The 14,165-nt window shown below is 41.3% G+C and overlaps 1 protein-coding gene across 3 annotated transcripts in view; it reads right to left on the reverse strand.

Annotated features, from left to right (window-relative positions):
- RGS12 (regulator of G protein signaling 12) overlaps positions 1-14,165 on the reverse strand; it is a 164,622-nt gene that overhangs the window by 93,387 nt on the left and 57,070 nt on the right. For all 3 annotated transcript variants that reach the window (XR_007725977.1, XM_050792248.1, XM_050792249.1), the window contains one exon: positions 13,242-13,358. Coding sequence is in view for 2 of the 3 variants with exons in the window: in XM_050792248.1 (XP_050648205.1) it covers positions 13,242-13,358 (117 nt within the window). In the remaining variant the exon portion in view is untranslated. The remainder of the gene's footprint in view (positions 1-13,241; positions 13,359-14,165) is intronic.

Consider the following 14,165-nt stretch of genomic DNA (forward strand, 5'->3'; position numbering starts at 1 on the left):
CTCCCAAAGTGCTGGGATTACAGGTGTGAGCCACCACTGGACTTTTGGATCTTCTGTTACAATCACATCATCTGAGAACAGTAACATTTTCACTTCTTCTTTGCAAGCTTTTTAAACTTTTGTTGTTTTTACTTTCTTAGTACACTAACCAGGACTTCCGGTAACAATTTAAATTGAAATCTTTCTCTTGTTCCTGATCACAAAGGGAAAGCTTAATTATGATTCCATAATTAGTTATGATGCCATAGAGTTTTTTGATATCCTTATCAGATTAAGGAAATTTCTTTTAATTCTTTTAACTTTGTTTTACCATAAATGGATACTGAATTTTACCAAATGCCTTTCCTGCTTCTTTTGAGATGATGCTTTTTTTTTGTTTATTCTGTTAATATAGTAAGTTAAATTGATTGATTTTCAAATGTTAAAAAATACTGTGTCCTTGAAACAAATGTGTATGTTACCCTTTTTATAAATTGCTGGAATCACCTTGCTAATGTTTCATTTAGGATTCTCACGCATATGTTTATTGGCAAGCTTGGCCTATGATTTCCCTTTCTTATGTCTTTGTCAGATTTTTGATACCAAGGTTATGGTAGCCTCATAAAATGAGCTGGGAAATAATCTTTCTTTATTTTTTGTTGGTTTGTTGGTTTTCTATTTCATTAATTGATGCTTTTACCTTTTATTATTGCCTAGCTTTGACGTCCTGTAATTCTGTTCTACAACTTTTTTTCCAACTTCTTGAGATGACATTCTATTTTCCTTCATCTCTAATATATGCATTGAAAGCTGTGAACTCTTCTTTACACACAGTTTCAGCTATATCCACAAGTTTAGATATGTAGTATTCTCATTGATGTTTGTTTCAAAATGCTTTCTAGCTTCCATTGTGATTGCGTCTGTGAACTCTGGATTATTTCGTAATGGACTGCTTACTTAGCAAACACATTTTGCTGTTGGCTTACAGGGTACCTGCACTGTGGCAGGAAACAGTTTCTGCAGGACAGGCTTGAATATTTTTCAGATTTGTTTTACCGTCCAGCACATGTAATGCCCAGGCTCATCAGCTTTTGTAATGTTCCAAGGGCTTAGAAAGAATGCACTTACTGAGTGTGGCATTACATGAAAGTTCATTTGTGAGAAAGAGTCATCAACACACCCGCTATGATTAAGTACCAACTAAAGGCAAAATGCGAACGGCAGGTGTCCCTGGCAGAATCTAACAAAGCCCTAATCCCCTACAACCAGAAGGCAGACATGGCGGAGCTCCATTCAGGACTTGTAAAGGTGAGCACAGCCTCCAAGAAGTGGAATTCGCAGCTCCACCAGGCTTCCCATGTTGCGGGAGGAAAACAAGGTGTTCCTGGGGCAAGCTGGCTGGGCAGCCAGCAAGGGTATTGCTTAATTTACACAGTTTTAAAGAATCAAGGCCAAGGGCAGCAACCCCAATAAAGTCATGATCCTTTGTCCAATTTGAAAAATGTGAGCCATTTCTCAAACCTGGAAGCCACTGATTAAAGGAACGCAGAACAGAATTAGGCAGGTCCTTGTAACACCAAGGCAGGTGTCATCAATAGTCATTTCCCCAGTCTCTCTCCATGGGCTGTTGGCCACTTGCTTGGGAAGTGGTGTGTTAGGGAAAGGGGAATGCCCAGAGCTCTCTGGTTTCGTTGAACTTAGGGTAGGAATCGACACTATCTAGGGACCCAAAGCACTACCATGTTCTCCCTATAAAGAGGGGGCGCATGGAAGCCAGGTTATGCAGGGAGTCCTGGCCCCAGTCTAGCTCACAACAGATCCACAGACCCACCCACGGTCATTTCCCTAGTTCCCAAATGTATACATGAAATGACTGGCAGAACCCTCACATTGGTTCCTTCACTCACTGGTAAGAGCTACTCAGCTGGAAAAGTCCAGGAGAAGCCCGTGGCACAGTCTCCTTCCCCAACCCAAACCAAGACGGTTAGTGAAAAACACTGCCACATCAGGGAAGAAACAGCCCAGACTGGTACCATCCTCAAAGACTTCAGAAAAGGTGAAAGTGGTAGTCCCTGTCACACCCAAGTTAACTCGTACCAGTCTGGTCCTACAAAGTTCAGATGGATCACGGTGATGATAGTGAGCTACTACAAACTTAACTAAGAAGCAGTGCCAATCACAGCTGCTGTGCCAGATGTGGTACCTTTGCTAGAGTACAGTAACATTCCCCCAGGATGCAGCATGCACACACTGATCTAGGAATGCCTTCTTTTCCATTCCTATCAGAAAGATGAAACTCAGTTCACTCTCACATAGGACAGGCAGCAGTGTATGCTGCCTATCCTATGTAGTCCTGCCCCAGGCCTCGTTAACCCTCCCACCCTCCAGCAAGGTCGTCCCAGAGGACCTGTATGATCTGGTTCAACTCAGAACATCACAGTGGCTCATTATACCTTTAACATCAGGCTAACTAGACCAGATGAGCAAGAAGCGGCAAGTATGCTGGAGGCCTTAGCACGCCACATGCACTCTGGAGGGTGCGAGGCAGAACCTACAGAGACTCAGTGGCCTGCCCCATCGGCAAAGTTTTAGGAGTCAAACATCCCTTCCAAAGAAAGGGACAAATTATTTTAACTCACAACTCCTGTCTCTCAGACAGAAGCCAATGTCTGGTAGGCCTCTTTGGGTTTGTGAAAGTTGTCAGATTCAAAACAGAGTCACTATATTAAAAACCCTGATAAATAGAGCTAGGGAAGGTTAGGAAGGGAGGGTTCTCATAGACAAATGCCTGATAACAAGACTTATCACAACAGACTGGAAAACTCTAACCTTGCACAAAGGCCAAACAACCTTACACACACACAAATTACTTCTGCGAGGACATCTGCCTAGCAACTGCCTGCCCAGCCTCAGAATCATGCCACCCTTGTTATTGATCCTTGTAGCCAAGAAAAATTATCTCAAAACAATTTTGCAATCATATTCATTTTTCCTTAAGAAATCTTTATCTTCCATTACTTCCCTGAATATGTACATAGTTTACCATAACATGTATCCCATTGCAATGCCTATTCCTGAATAAACACCATTTTCTTTTGGAGAGTCTGCCTCCCTATTTGTTATTTAGGATGACATAACCAGTGTCAGAAGTGGGACGTGGAGAAGGATCACCTGTGGAAAGAATCAATAATTCTTGGAACTGGTATGCAGTACTCAATTAAGCCCTTTGAGCTCTCTGCTTCCACGGCTCACCTCTTCTGCCTTTAAAAGTCTTCTTTCAAACCAAGCCTCCCATTTTTTGTAAGAAGCTCTTTTTCACTTTATTTGGGATCTGAGTTAATAAAGGACCTTAATAAAGGACCTTGCATCTGTCTGGGATGATAAAGGACTTTTTGTCTCTTCTGGGAAGTCCCTTCTGGGGTAAGGACCATGTCCCTCTGGTTACTACAGAATTTATATTGTCTGGTTCTGCACACCCGGTTTAATGTTCTGTTTGGACTGCATGCCTGGCTTAAAATTTCTGTGAACACACTTATTTTTTGTTTCATTTTGATTTGCTTACGCACATCTGTATATGATTTGGCTCTTTTTTCTCTTGCTTGTTTCTGGCCATGATCTGAAAGCAAAACTAAAGATTCTAAATAATGGTTATGGGGTGGCCAATTAACAAGGGCAGTCAGCACCCTATAAGGCACCAGTCCAAACTCCCTGACAGGAATTATAGGATTTTTTTTGCTCAAGAGATTAATAAGAAATGAAATGGGATTTTTAAACACTGAGGTACACCAGGTCTTCTGGGACTCTGGCCAGCTATACGGTGGTCCATTCTTGTGCGGTGATGGGCAAACTACACGAGGAAACATGCAGCACTGGACGGCCATTTTTCTAACTGTCAAGCTTGTTAAAAACTGTAACTAACTACAGGGTTAACTCTCCATCTCTTTTTTCTGCCAACTTTGAATCTGATGAGTTTTCTGCCAGCATTAAGATAAACTCATTGCTTATGGAAACTAAGATTTAAGTGTTAAAGGGCTTTCAAAATAATGGCTTTATAAATTATTTCAAATCTATGGCAACCAACAATGCAGACACCTTTTGGAAATGTAAATTTAGGTTTGTATAACAATTGCTTAGGGTGGTGAAAAAGTTAATTGAAAAGTTGATATTCTAAAAAAAAAAAACTTTATAAATGTTTATATAAGCTAGGCTGTCAGATCAAACAGGTTAAAATCTTAAGCTCAGAGCAATACTATAAGGTATCTCTGTCTGACATAAAAATTATTTTGTCTGACACTTAAGAGCCAGAAAAGGCAAACAAACAAAAAGATTTGTTACAAATTCAAGGCAACTTGAAAATTCTGGGTATTTTTTTATACAATTTAGCCAGGCCTAGCTAAAATGTAAACATCTGAATATTCAGCCCTAAATTCATTTGAATCTGAAAAAAGGATTAAAAGGTTTTTAAAAGTCAAACTGCTATGAAAACTGCTTTATCCAAAATTCTGGTCCATAGCCTTCATGAATTACTTATCAGGGTAAACAGAACTTAGCCACGGATAAAAGTCCCATTTTGTCAAAAATATAATTTGATCCAACTATCTTTTATAAACCAGTGAATTTGTATTACTATCTTTTGCTGTTTCATGACCAAAATTCTAAAATGAAAGCCATAAGATCTTCATTTGTGTGTATATGCTTTTATGTATGTTTACACATATTATATGTTGTATCTACAAGGTAAAATCTGGCATAGCCAGAAATCCCTTAAGAAATTCTATTCGGATTGGCTTACACAAGAACTCATATAAAATATATAGTAATTAACCCAAATGCTTTTTAGTTCATGTGACTTAAATAAATAGTTTTTGTTTGTTTTTTGTTTTTTTGAGATAGGTTCTTTCTCTGTCACCCAGGCTGGGGTGCATGCAGTGGTACAAATATGGCTCACTGTGGCTTCAACCTCCTGGGCTCAAGTGATCCTTCCACCTCAGGCTCATGATTAGCTGGGACTACAGGCGTGCACCATCACACCTGCCTAATTTTTTAATTTTTTGTAGAGATGGGATCTTGCCATGTTGCCCAGGCTGGTCTCCAACTCCTGAGCTCAAGCAATCCTCTTGCTTCAGCCTCCCAAAGTGCTGGGATTATAGGCATGAGCCACCGCACCCAGCTGATTTAAGTAAATCTTGGATAAATAAGTTGGTTTTAAATTTGTTGATAAAATAAAAATAGAAATGTCTTCAAAATTGTCAGCATACATTTTTGCCTGGCTTTACTGGTCAGACAGGATTATGTTTATCTCTGCTAGACGTCTTAAGGTTATAAAAGTATGAATCCAGCCTAAAGACACAATTATCTTTATTTGTATAACTTTTTAATGACTAAGACTAACATTGTTAGTTTAATAAAAATTGCTGTATCTTCTGTGTTATCAGCAAAATAGCCCTCTATTTATGTTTCTTGGGTAAAAACCTGATATTCATGGGCTATACAAATGGTGAAAAGGGAAATAACTTGAAATGAAGACTAGCTTTTTCTAATATCTCAGTTTTCATAAGTAACCTAGGTATAATTATTAAAAATAAATAAATTAGGTAAATGTAGATGGGAAAGTGCTTATAAAAAACTGCCATGTAATCTGAAATCTTAAAGTTATGCTACGTTAAATTAAATGATAGATACTCATAAAATGTCTACATCATTTCCATATAAGATAAAGTACTAAAACATAAATTGCTGAACACAAACGTATGTTTGTTCTTCGCTTATTAAATTTTAGAGAAGGACTAAATATTTTTGCCTGTTAATACACAAAGTAATTATGTTATGGGAAAACATGTTTACAAAAATTATAAAATGGTTCTCATCTATAAAATACTGATATGTGACCAGCAGTTTAAAAGTTTCTTGCTTCCAAGGTTTTCACTAAAAATTACAGTTACTAAGAGTTAAAATTCTAATATGTATGTGTGTGTGTATATATATATGTATATATAATACATTCTAATATGTATATTCTAATATGTGTGTGTATATATGTATATATAATACATTCTAATACGTATATTCTAATATGTGTGTGTGTGTGTGTATATATATCAGTATACAAAGTATACCAAAAGTAAGATACGTTTCTGATGAGAAAAATTATGAGAGGAATAAAAATGTATTCTTTATTGAGAAAAAAGAGTAATTTTGTCTAGTTTGGAGATTATTTAAAATTTGTTTCAAAATATGGGTTTAGAAAGAAAAGACAAAGAAATCACTAAGTAGGAAAGAGAGAGATGTGAAGAAAGTTATAGGTATGTAGATGTATTTTAGTAAGGAAGGTTAAAAACAAAAGTGAACAATTTTGTATGAGAAAGACTCCTGTGTGGTAAATTTTTGTCCTAAAGTAAAATGCCTGTTTTTTTTAAGAAAGAGGAAGTACAGAACAAAGCAGAAAGGCTTAAGGATGTCGTCGAAGGCCTATACAGGTCATAAAAGGTCTGCGAAGGGTGAATTTACGAAATAAATTTTATATGATTAAGTTGGTTATAATTAGAAGAAAATTATAATTCTTTCTAAAGACCAAGCTTTAATATTAAAAATACACTAATACAAAGCAAAAAACATGGTTGCTTATGTTAGAACAACAGGATTTTCTTGAAGTATTGATCAGCTATTAGTAAAACTGCAGGACATTTTGATTTTCAATTCTGAAATACGTTTATAAAACAAGCTTCTGAACTGCAGCTTTTTTCTACTTTAGTCTCCATCTAATTTCCCTCCTTTCAGGTTAGAAATGCTGTCTTCATTTAGAATGGTAATTTCATTTCTCCAGGCAGAGTCTTCCTCTCAATGTGGATCTGAGAAGCTCGGCTTTGACCTGGCCTTGCTGCGCGTGACTTGCAGGCCGCATCATCACTGCCTTCCGCTCTCTCCCCTTGAGAAGCTGCAGCTGCTTGCTTGGCTGGGCAAGGACTCTTTCCTTCAACTTTTTTGTCAGCTCCTGTAACTTTTGTCTCCAGTTTTAATTCTGTTACTATGGTCTGACGCACTGTTTTCCACCTGTATAACTCGATTCTGTACATTCGGCTTTTCTGGATGTGTATGAATTGTGCCATGGAAGCAGAAAACTTCTCACGCTGTGACTTAGAGCCATGTACTGCCCTGCTCAAGGTACTAACTGTCACATTTACGCTCCTCCATGATATGGTGCGCACTTATAACCTTGGACACACTCTTCCTATGTCTCATTAAATTCAAGTACTTTTCATCAGGTTCTACTTCCAGGCAAACCAAATGGGCTTCCCACGACGAGAGGCAATCACACCACAGGAGGTTTTCCTTTACCTTTCTGGTAACTGGCCTACGAAATAAAGATTTTATGTTTTATCAAGATAATTTCCTGTGCTGTCTTTATTAAGTTTTTTTATTTTTTAGGAAAACGGAGCTTTGAGTGGGTTGTTTGTTTACATTCATGGAGCGCCCTGTGGTGCTTTTGAAGTCCTTCTTATTCAGGTTAAATGAATGACTATTATCTAATAGTGACCTGTGCTCCTGTTTTGATCACGTGGTTTAAATCTTTTGGTATCTTTGATGGGCTTCCCCAAGATACAAATTCTAAATTAAATCTTTTTGACCCATAATTAGCTTTAGTATTTTCCAGTCAAGCTCCTGGAGAGCCTCAAAGGACGTATCTCTAATCTTATAAAGACAGTAAATTATTAGGCTTATCTGGTAAATTGTATAAAAAACACTAAAATGATACGTGATGCTAGACCTTCCTTCAGTCACATTTATGGGTGTGTTTTTGTAGGAATGTTCCAAAATTGTATAAAACTCTTAGAAATCTAATATGTCATAACTCTGGTTATCATGTTGTATGCTACAGAAATAGCCAGATTTCCTTGTCAATTGCTAATTATAATGAACTTATACCAGATTTTAAACCACGGCTATTCTGTTTTTCTTATCCATTGTTATTGCTTTCATTTTTCTCTCTAAAAGTATTTGCAATCAGATTTCATGGAAAAGACTCTAAGAAGTACTCTTAAATACGGGTTTCTAATAACTTTAAGATCGACAGACTAACTGAAAATTCTTCAGAACTCTAATAAGGAAACAGACGAATTTGTGAAACTACTTATCAAGAGCAAGCAGAACAAAAATTAATTACATGAGATTAAATAACTGATGAGATGATTTTATGACTTCTATTTGAAACATTGTTGGTTCTTTACTTAAATGTTTGTTTTCCAGATCTAAGGATGTTTTCTCTTTTTTTTTTTTTTTTTTTTTGGAGATAGAGTCTCGCTGTGTCACCCAGGCTAGAGTGCAGTGGTGTGATCTCGGTGCCCGCCACCACGCATGGCTAATTTTTTGTATTTTTAGTAGAGACGGGGTTTCACCGTGTGAGCCAGGATGGTCTCGATCTCCGGACCTCGTGATCTGCCTGCCTTGGCCTCCCAAAGTGCTGGGATTACAGGCGTGAGCCACCGCGCCCGGCCAGGATGTTTTCTTTCTTAAACTGTCTATAACTTAACAGCAATCTGGTAAAGTATACTTCTGTGAAAACAAAAGTAAAAACATTTGCTTTTTCTCCCTACTCAATCCCTCCAAAATCTAGAAACTGTTCACAAGTATTCTTATGGCAACATGGTTATTTACAACAACAACAACAACAACAAAAATCTGTTCCCTCTTTATAGCAGGATACAACAGAAACCACTGGTTTTGTTCCCAACGCCATGTCTGGAATCTCAAATTTGAGAATGTGCATAGAACACCCTGCTTCAAGGACTCCAGCCTCACAGCGGGTAAGTAAAAACTGTCACTTCCTGTCAGGCCCAGAAACCTTAAGACTGTAGGAAAAATCTATAGTCTGCCTTGGTTTGTCTTCCCAGCCTCAGGAGGCTGTTAAAATTGGAGTGATTTTTTTCTTGTGTGATCAAGGTAGAGAGAAGAAGCCATGCTTCTGAAGAAAAGCTGCAATACTCCTGTTATTAGATGGGAGCCCTGTGCACTGTTTCCAAGCTCCCCAAGTCTTCCAACTTCCTCCCATCCAACTTTCTTCCGTAGAATTATTAAAAGCAGAGAACTACTCTATGCCTGAAGCCCTATAAGCTGAAACTAAATGAATTTTAAGGGACAAATCTCATTCCTGATGCATGGGCCACACAAAGAGTTCACCAAACCACTGATGCCACAACCAGAGACACTTAGACCACAAGACAGGACTAGAAGCTGACAGCTTCATGCCGTGGGCAGCTTCTCCCAAGGCACTGGAATAAGACTCCATTTGATAATGAGACATTTACGCCTCTTAATGCCTACCTTTTTGACTCAGCACAATAATGGTGTAATCGAAATTTCACAATCAGTAGCTTTTGCTGGGAACTAGATAGAACCCGAAGAGATCCTTGAGTCCACCTAGTGGGTGACTTCGGCAACATTCCTAACACAACTGGTGCTCACTGCGCTTTAATCCAACTCAGTCATGGGACACTAGATGACAAAATTGGTCTACATTGTCCATTGCGTAAAGAAGGAAACGTCTGTGCTATTGCTAATACTACATGCTAAACCTGGATAAATTCTTCTGGGAAAATTAAGGCCCATATACCCAAAATGAGAAAACGGGTGTGGGCATGGTGGCTCGTGCCTGTAATCTCAGCAGAGGTGGGAAGATAGCTTGAGCCCAGGAGTTCAAGATCTGCCTGGGCAACATGAGAAACCCCATTCTCCACAAAAAGGAAAAAATACACACACACCAAAAAAGGGAACAGGCCATATATTATAAAAAGTCTCACCCAGTTTTCCACGGTCATTTGATGTATTCAACTGGTTGTCTTTAAGCCTATGTTCATGACTTGGCCGGGCGCGGTGGCTCAAGCCTGTAATCCCAGCACTTTGGGAGGCCGAGACGGGCGGATCACGAGGTCAGGAGATCGAGACCATCCTGGCTAACACGGTGAAACCCCGTCTCTAATAAAAAATACAAAAAAAAAACTAGCCGGGCGAGGTGGCGGGTGCCTGTAGTCCCAGCTACTCGGGAGGCTGAGGCAGGAGAATGGCGTGAACCCGGGAGGCGGAGCTTGCAGTGAGCCGAGATCTGGCCATTGCACTCCAGCCTGGGTGACACAGCAAGACTCCGTCTCAAAAAAAAAAAAAAAAAAAAAAAAAAAGCCTATGTTCATGACTCAAAACATTATGCAACCTGGGATTGTCATATTATTATTAATTTCACTCTGCATTTTCCCTTTTTAAATTTTTTATCTGTTGCTTAAGGCTCTGCAGAAGTACAACTCCTAACAGAATCATGTTGGCCCAGCGTGTTGAGATGATGCCAACATCCATGGAACAGACAAAACCATACTTAAGCCGGGCGCGGTGGCTCAAGCCTGTAATCCCAGCACTTTGGGAGGCTGAGACGGGCGGATCACAAGGTCAGGAGATCGAGACCATCCTGGCTAACACGGTGAAACCCCGTCTCTACTAAAAAATACAAAAAACTAGCCGGGCGAGGTGGCGGGCGCCTGTGGTCCCAGCTACTCCGGAGGCTGAGGCAGGAGAATGGCGTAAACCCGGGAGGCGGAGCTTGCAGTGAGCTGAGATCCGGCCACTGCACTGCAGCCTGGGCGGCAGAGCCAGACTCAGTCTCAAAAAAAAAAAAAAAAAAAAAAAAAAAAAAAACCATACTTAACAGTGGACTCAGGTAGACTGCACCTGAGGGCCACTCCCTCCACACCTCCCTGGTTGCTCAAATGTGGATAAATGAGCTCTGACACTGACTCCTGGTCACAGTCACCTCCTGCTGATGTGGAACCAGACCACACCAAACTGGGACAGCTCCATCCCAGCACCAAGGGCAATCAAAGCCTGACTGCAGGTCAGCTATGCTTTTGGAGAAAGGTCTCAATTAAAAGGGGGAAATGCGAAAGTTATCAGAATGAAAATGCAGTCACTTGTATTAAAAACCCTAACAAAGTGTTATAGAGCCAGAGAAGGCCAGGAAGGGAGGGTTCTCATGCTCATAGACCTGATAACAAATCCATCACAAAAGACTGCAAAACCACAACCTTGCACACAGCCCATCTCAGCCTCACACACAAAAATATTCCTCTGAAGACATCTGTCCCGCAACTGCCTGTCCAGCCTTGGACTCTGGTACCGCCCTTGTTTAAGGCAATTATCTCAGAACAATCTTGTGATCCTCCTCCTTTTTCCTTTAAAAACTGCTGTCTTCCTTGACCTCCCTGAATATTCATAGTTTACTGCAGCATGCATATTCTCATTGCAATGCCTATTCCCAAATACTAATAAATATCGTTTTCTTATGGAGAGCCTTCCTCCGTGTTATTCAGGACGATGGGCTCAAGAGGCAGACCACCCCTCACTTGGAAAGGCTGCTCAGATCCCTCTCCCAGGACTCATGGAAGGTGGCCAGCAGCGAGCAGGGCCCACACAGAAAAGGGCAGGCAGCCCTGCCACCTGGGCCATCCTCCTTGGCCCCAGTAAGAGAGTTACAGCCAGGAAGTTTAAGGTGTGGGGCAAAGACAGCAGGGACCACACGCCATGTGGAAAGCAGCAGGGCCCTGGTGGAGAGGGAACATCCACTGGGGACACCCAGTGATTAGACAATGGAGCTGTCTACCAGGAGCATGGCACTGACCCTGGCATGGGGCAGGCCCAACAGCAATCCACCATGAAATAGAAGTTTGAATCCAGCAGGAAAGGGGCAGGTTGCACAGAGCACGTGGCCCAGACCCACATATCATTCACCAGGGTACCAGCACAGCTCTGTCAGCCCACACCTAGGGCCACATTGTGAGTTCCTCATGACCAACAGAAAAGGAGGAAAATGAACAGGACTCGCGCACAGATGGTCAGCTCAGCATGGCAGCATGAGCCAAAAATGGTCCCGGGGTCCTCAGCCTCAAGCTAGGCCCTGCCTTAGGTAGCACACACACCTTTTGTGTCTTCATCAGCAGCATGGGCACCCCATTGCAGCTGATTCTGATTGCTGCCCGCCCAGATACACCATGCTAGCCCTGACGTGCCCTTCGAGTTCCCCAGAGAGACCAAGGCTAAACAGGCCATCCAAGGGCAGATTCCTATTTGCAGCCACAACTTGCCAATCCTCAGGACCCCTGCCATCCCTGAAGCCACCTATTCTCCTGGAAGAGCAGGAGCTGGAGCAGTCAGTGTGGATGGAGCCTGGCCACACTGCTCACGCAGATCCTTCCCAGCTAAGAACACTCTTGCCCCATCCCACAAGCGCTGAAGGAGACATGTATAAGAATGCTGTACGGGAAGATTCTCTCCCACTCCCACTGAGTGTCTATTGATAGCAGAAGGCATCGATCATCATCGTATACTCATAGCAGAATGCCATACAGCAAGTAAAAGGACTGGACTGAAACTCCAAGAGTAAACCTGAAAACATGACACAATGTTCTAGAATAAGACATTAATAAGAAGACATAGAATATAGCTGCACCTGTAGGACATTTTAAAACACGCCAAATGAGACAGTCAAAGGATCAGTGGTTGTCAGTGTTCAAGGGGAGGGTGCAGGGTAAACAGGTGGGGCACAGAGGATCTCCAGGGCGGTGGCTTTTTCGGTGATACACAACGGTGGGTGCACGGCATGGGACATTTGTCCAAAGCCACAGAGAGGACAGCACAGGCGGGAACCCTCGTGTGAGCTGTGGACCTGAGCTAATAATCATATGTCCACCCTGGCCTGTCAACTGTAACAAACACCCACACCAATGCAGGACATAATGATCCTGACAGCGTATTTTTAACAAGTGGGTGGGGGCATAGAATTCTCTGTACTTTCTGTAAACCTAAAACTGCTATAAAAAATAAAAACTTTTCATTGTTCTTTACAAAAGAAGCACAGATAGAAGAGCCACACAAAATGACACTTACCCATGTCTGTGGATCACGCCCCATCTTTAAGGGGGCAATGACAGGCCCTACCTGGTAGAGTTTTTGTGGGAATTAAACCAGTTCATTTCTAGAAGTGTTCACTGGAGTCTGGCTCACAGAAGAGCACCCCAGAAAGCCTGGTGACAGCTCAGACACATCACAGGGTAGAAAGGTCCCCAAACATGCATGGGATGCTGTCCCTCGGAAAACAGGGGTTACCACTACAGAGGGGGAGGGGAGGAGACCACAGGGACTCAAAAAAGAGCCAGACATATCTGCAAGGTGGATTTGCATTTTTCAAAACTTGAAGGAGAAAAGAAGAAAAATGAAAATTAAATTACCTCAAGATCATCAAGGGAGCGAGTGATACTGAATCTCTTAGATCTCCCAAATGATCTCCGAGCAGACGTGCGTTGAGAAGGCTGAGTGAGTCCAATTCCCCGCCCAAATTTTGAGCCCTAAACACAAAGAAAAAAGGCATCAGGTTATTCTTCTGGAAAGAGATGTTTAGTCTTGTCCAATGCATGGCACAGTAGAAAATCAAGGAATACTGTGGAACAAAGACTTTTAAAAAAGAGAGATTTAAAAGTCATCCCAGGGTAAATCTTATGTTAGGTACATTTTATACAAGAAAAACACGCAAAATTAAAAGAAAAAAAAAAAAAAAGAGGCATCCCAGGATCGTCAAGTATTTGCTCTGCCAACTGTGTGCCTCTGACGAAGCCGCCACCTCGGTAAACACAGAACGGGATGGCAGCAGCCCACCCCACAAGGCTGTCACCCAGATCACATGAAATCACGTGCAAGGGTGCTTGGAAAGTGGGCACAGGACTTTCAGAGTAAAGATGATTAGTACGAACGCAGGTTTTCAGCAAAGTCGTGCTTTTTCATAATTTTATAAGCACTTTAGGAAATGAAAGAATCCCTAAGCATTCAGCTGGTGTCTGAAGACCCAACCAACTCTGGCGCAGGAAATAACCGGCTATTAAAACATCCTGTCTGTCTTCCTCCAGGAAATGACCAGAATTAATTCAATTTGACAAACATCTATGTTGTGCCTATCATTATGCTGGACACTTCCCCAAATGAGAAACTGGCTCCAGCAAATCAATCACCACCACCTCCTAAAAACAAAAAGCATCACAGCTGGGAGCTCTGCTTTCCTGAGGACTTGGAATCCTAAGTGACTAATTTCAGGCTTGAAGGAAGGGAACCTGTTTATGTCAAGATTTCGAGCCACTTTTGGCTCTCCACCTGCATAAGAG

This window comes from Macaca thibetana, chromosome 5, assembly GCF_024542745.1.
Source record: "Macaca thibetana thibetana isolate TM-01 chromosome 5, ASM2454274v1, whole genome shotgun sequence".
Taxonomy (NCBI): domain Eukaryota; kingdom Metazoa; phylum Chordata; class Mammalia; order Primates; family Cercopithecidae; genus Macaca; species Macaca thibetana.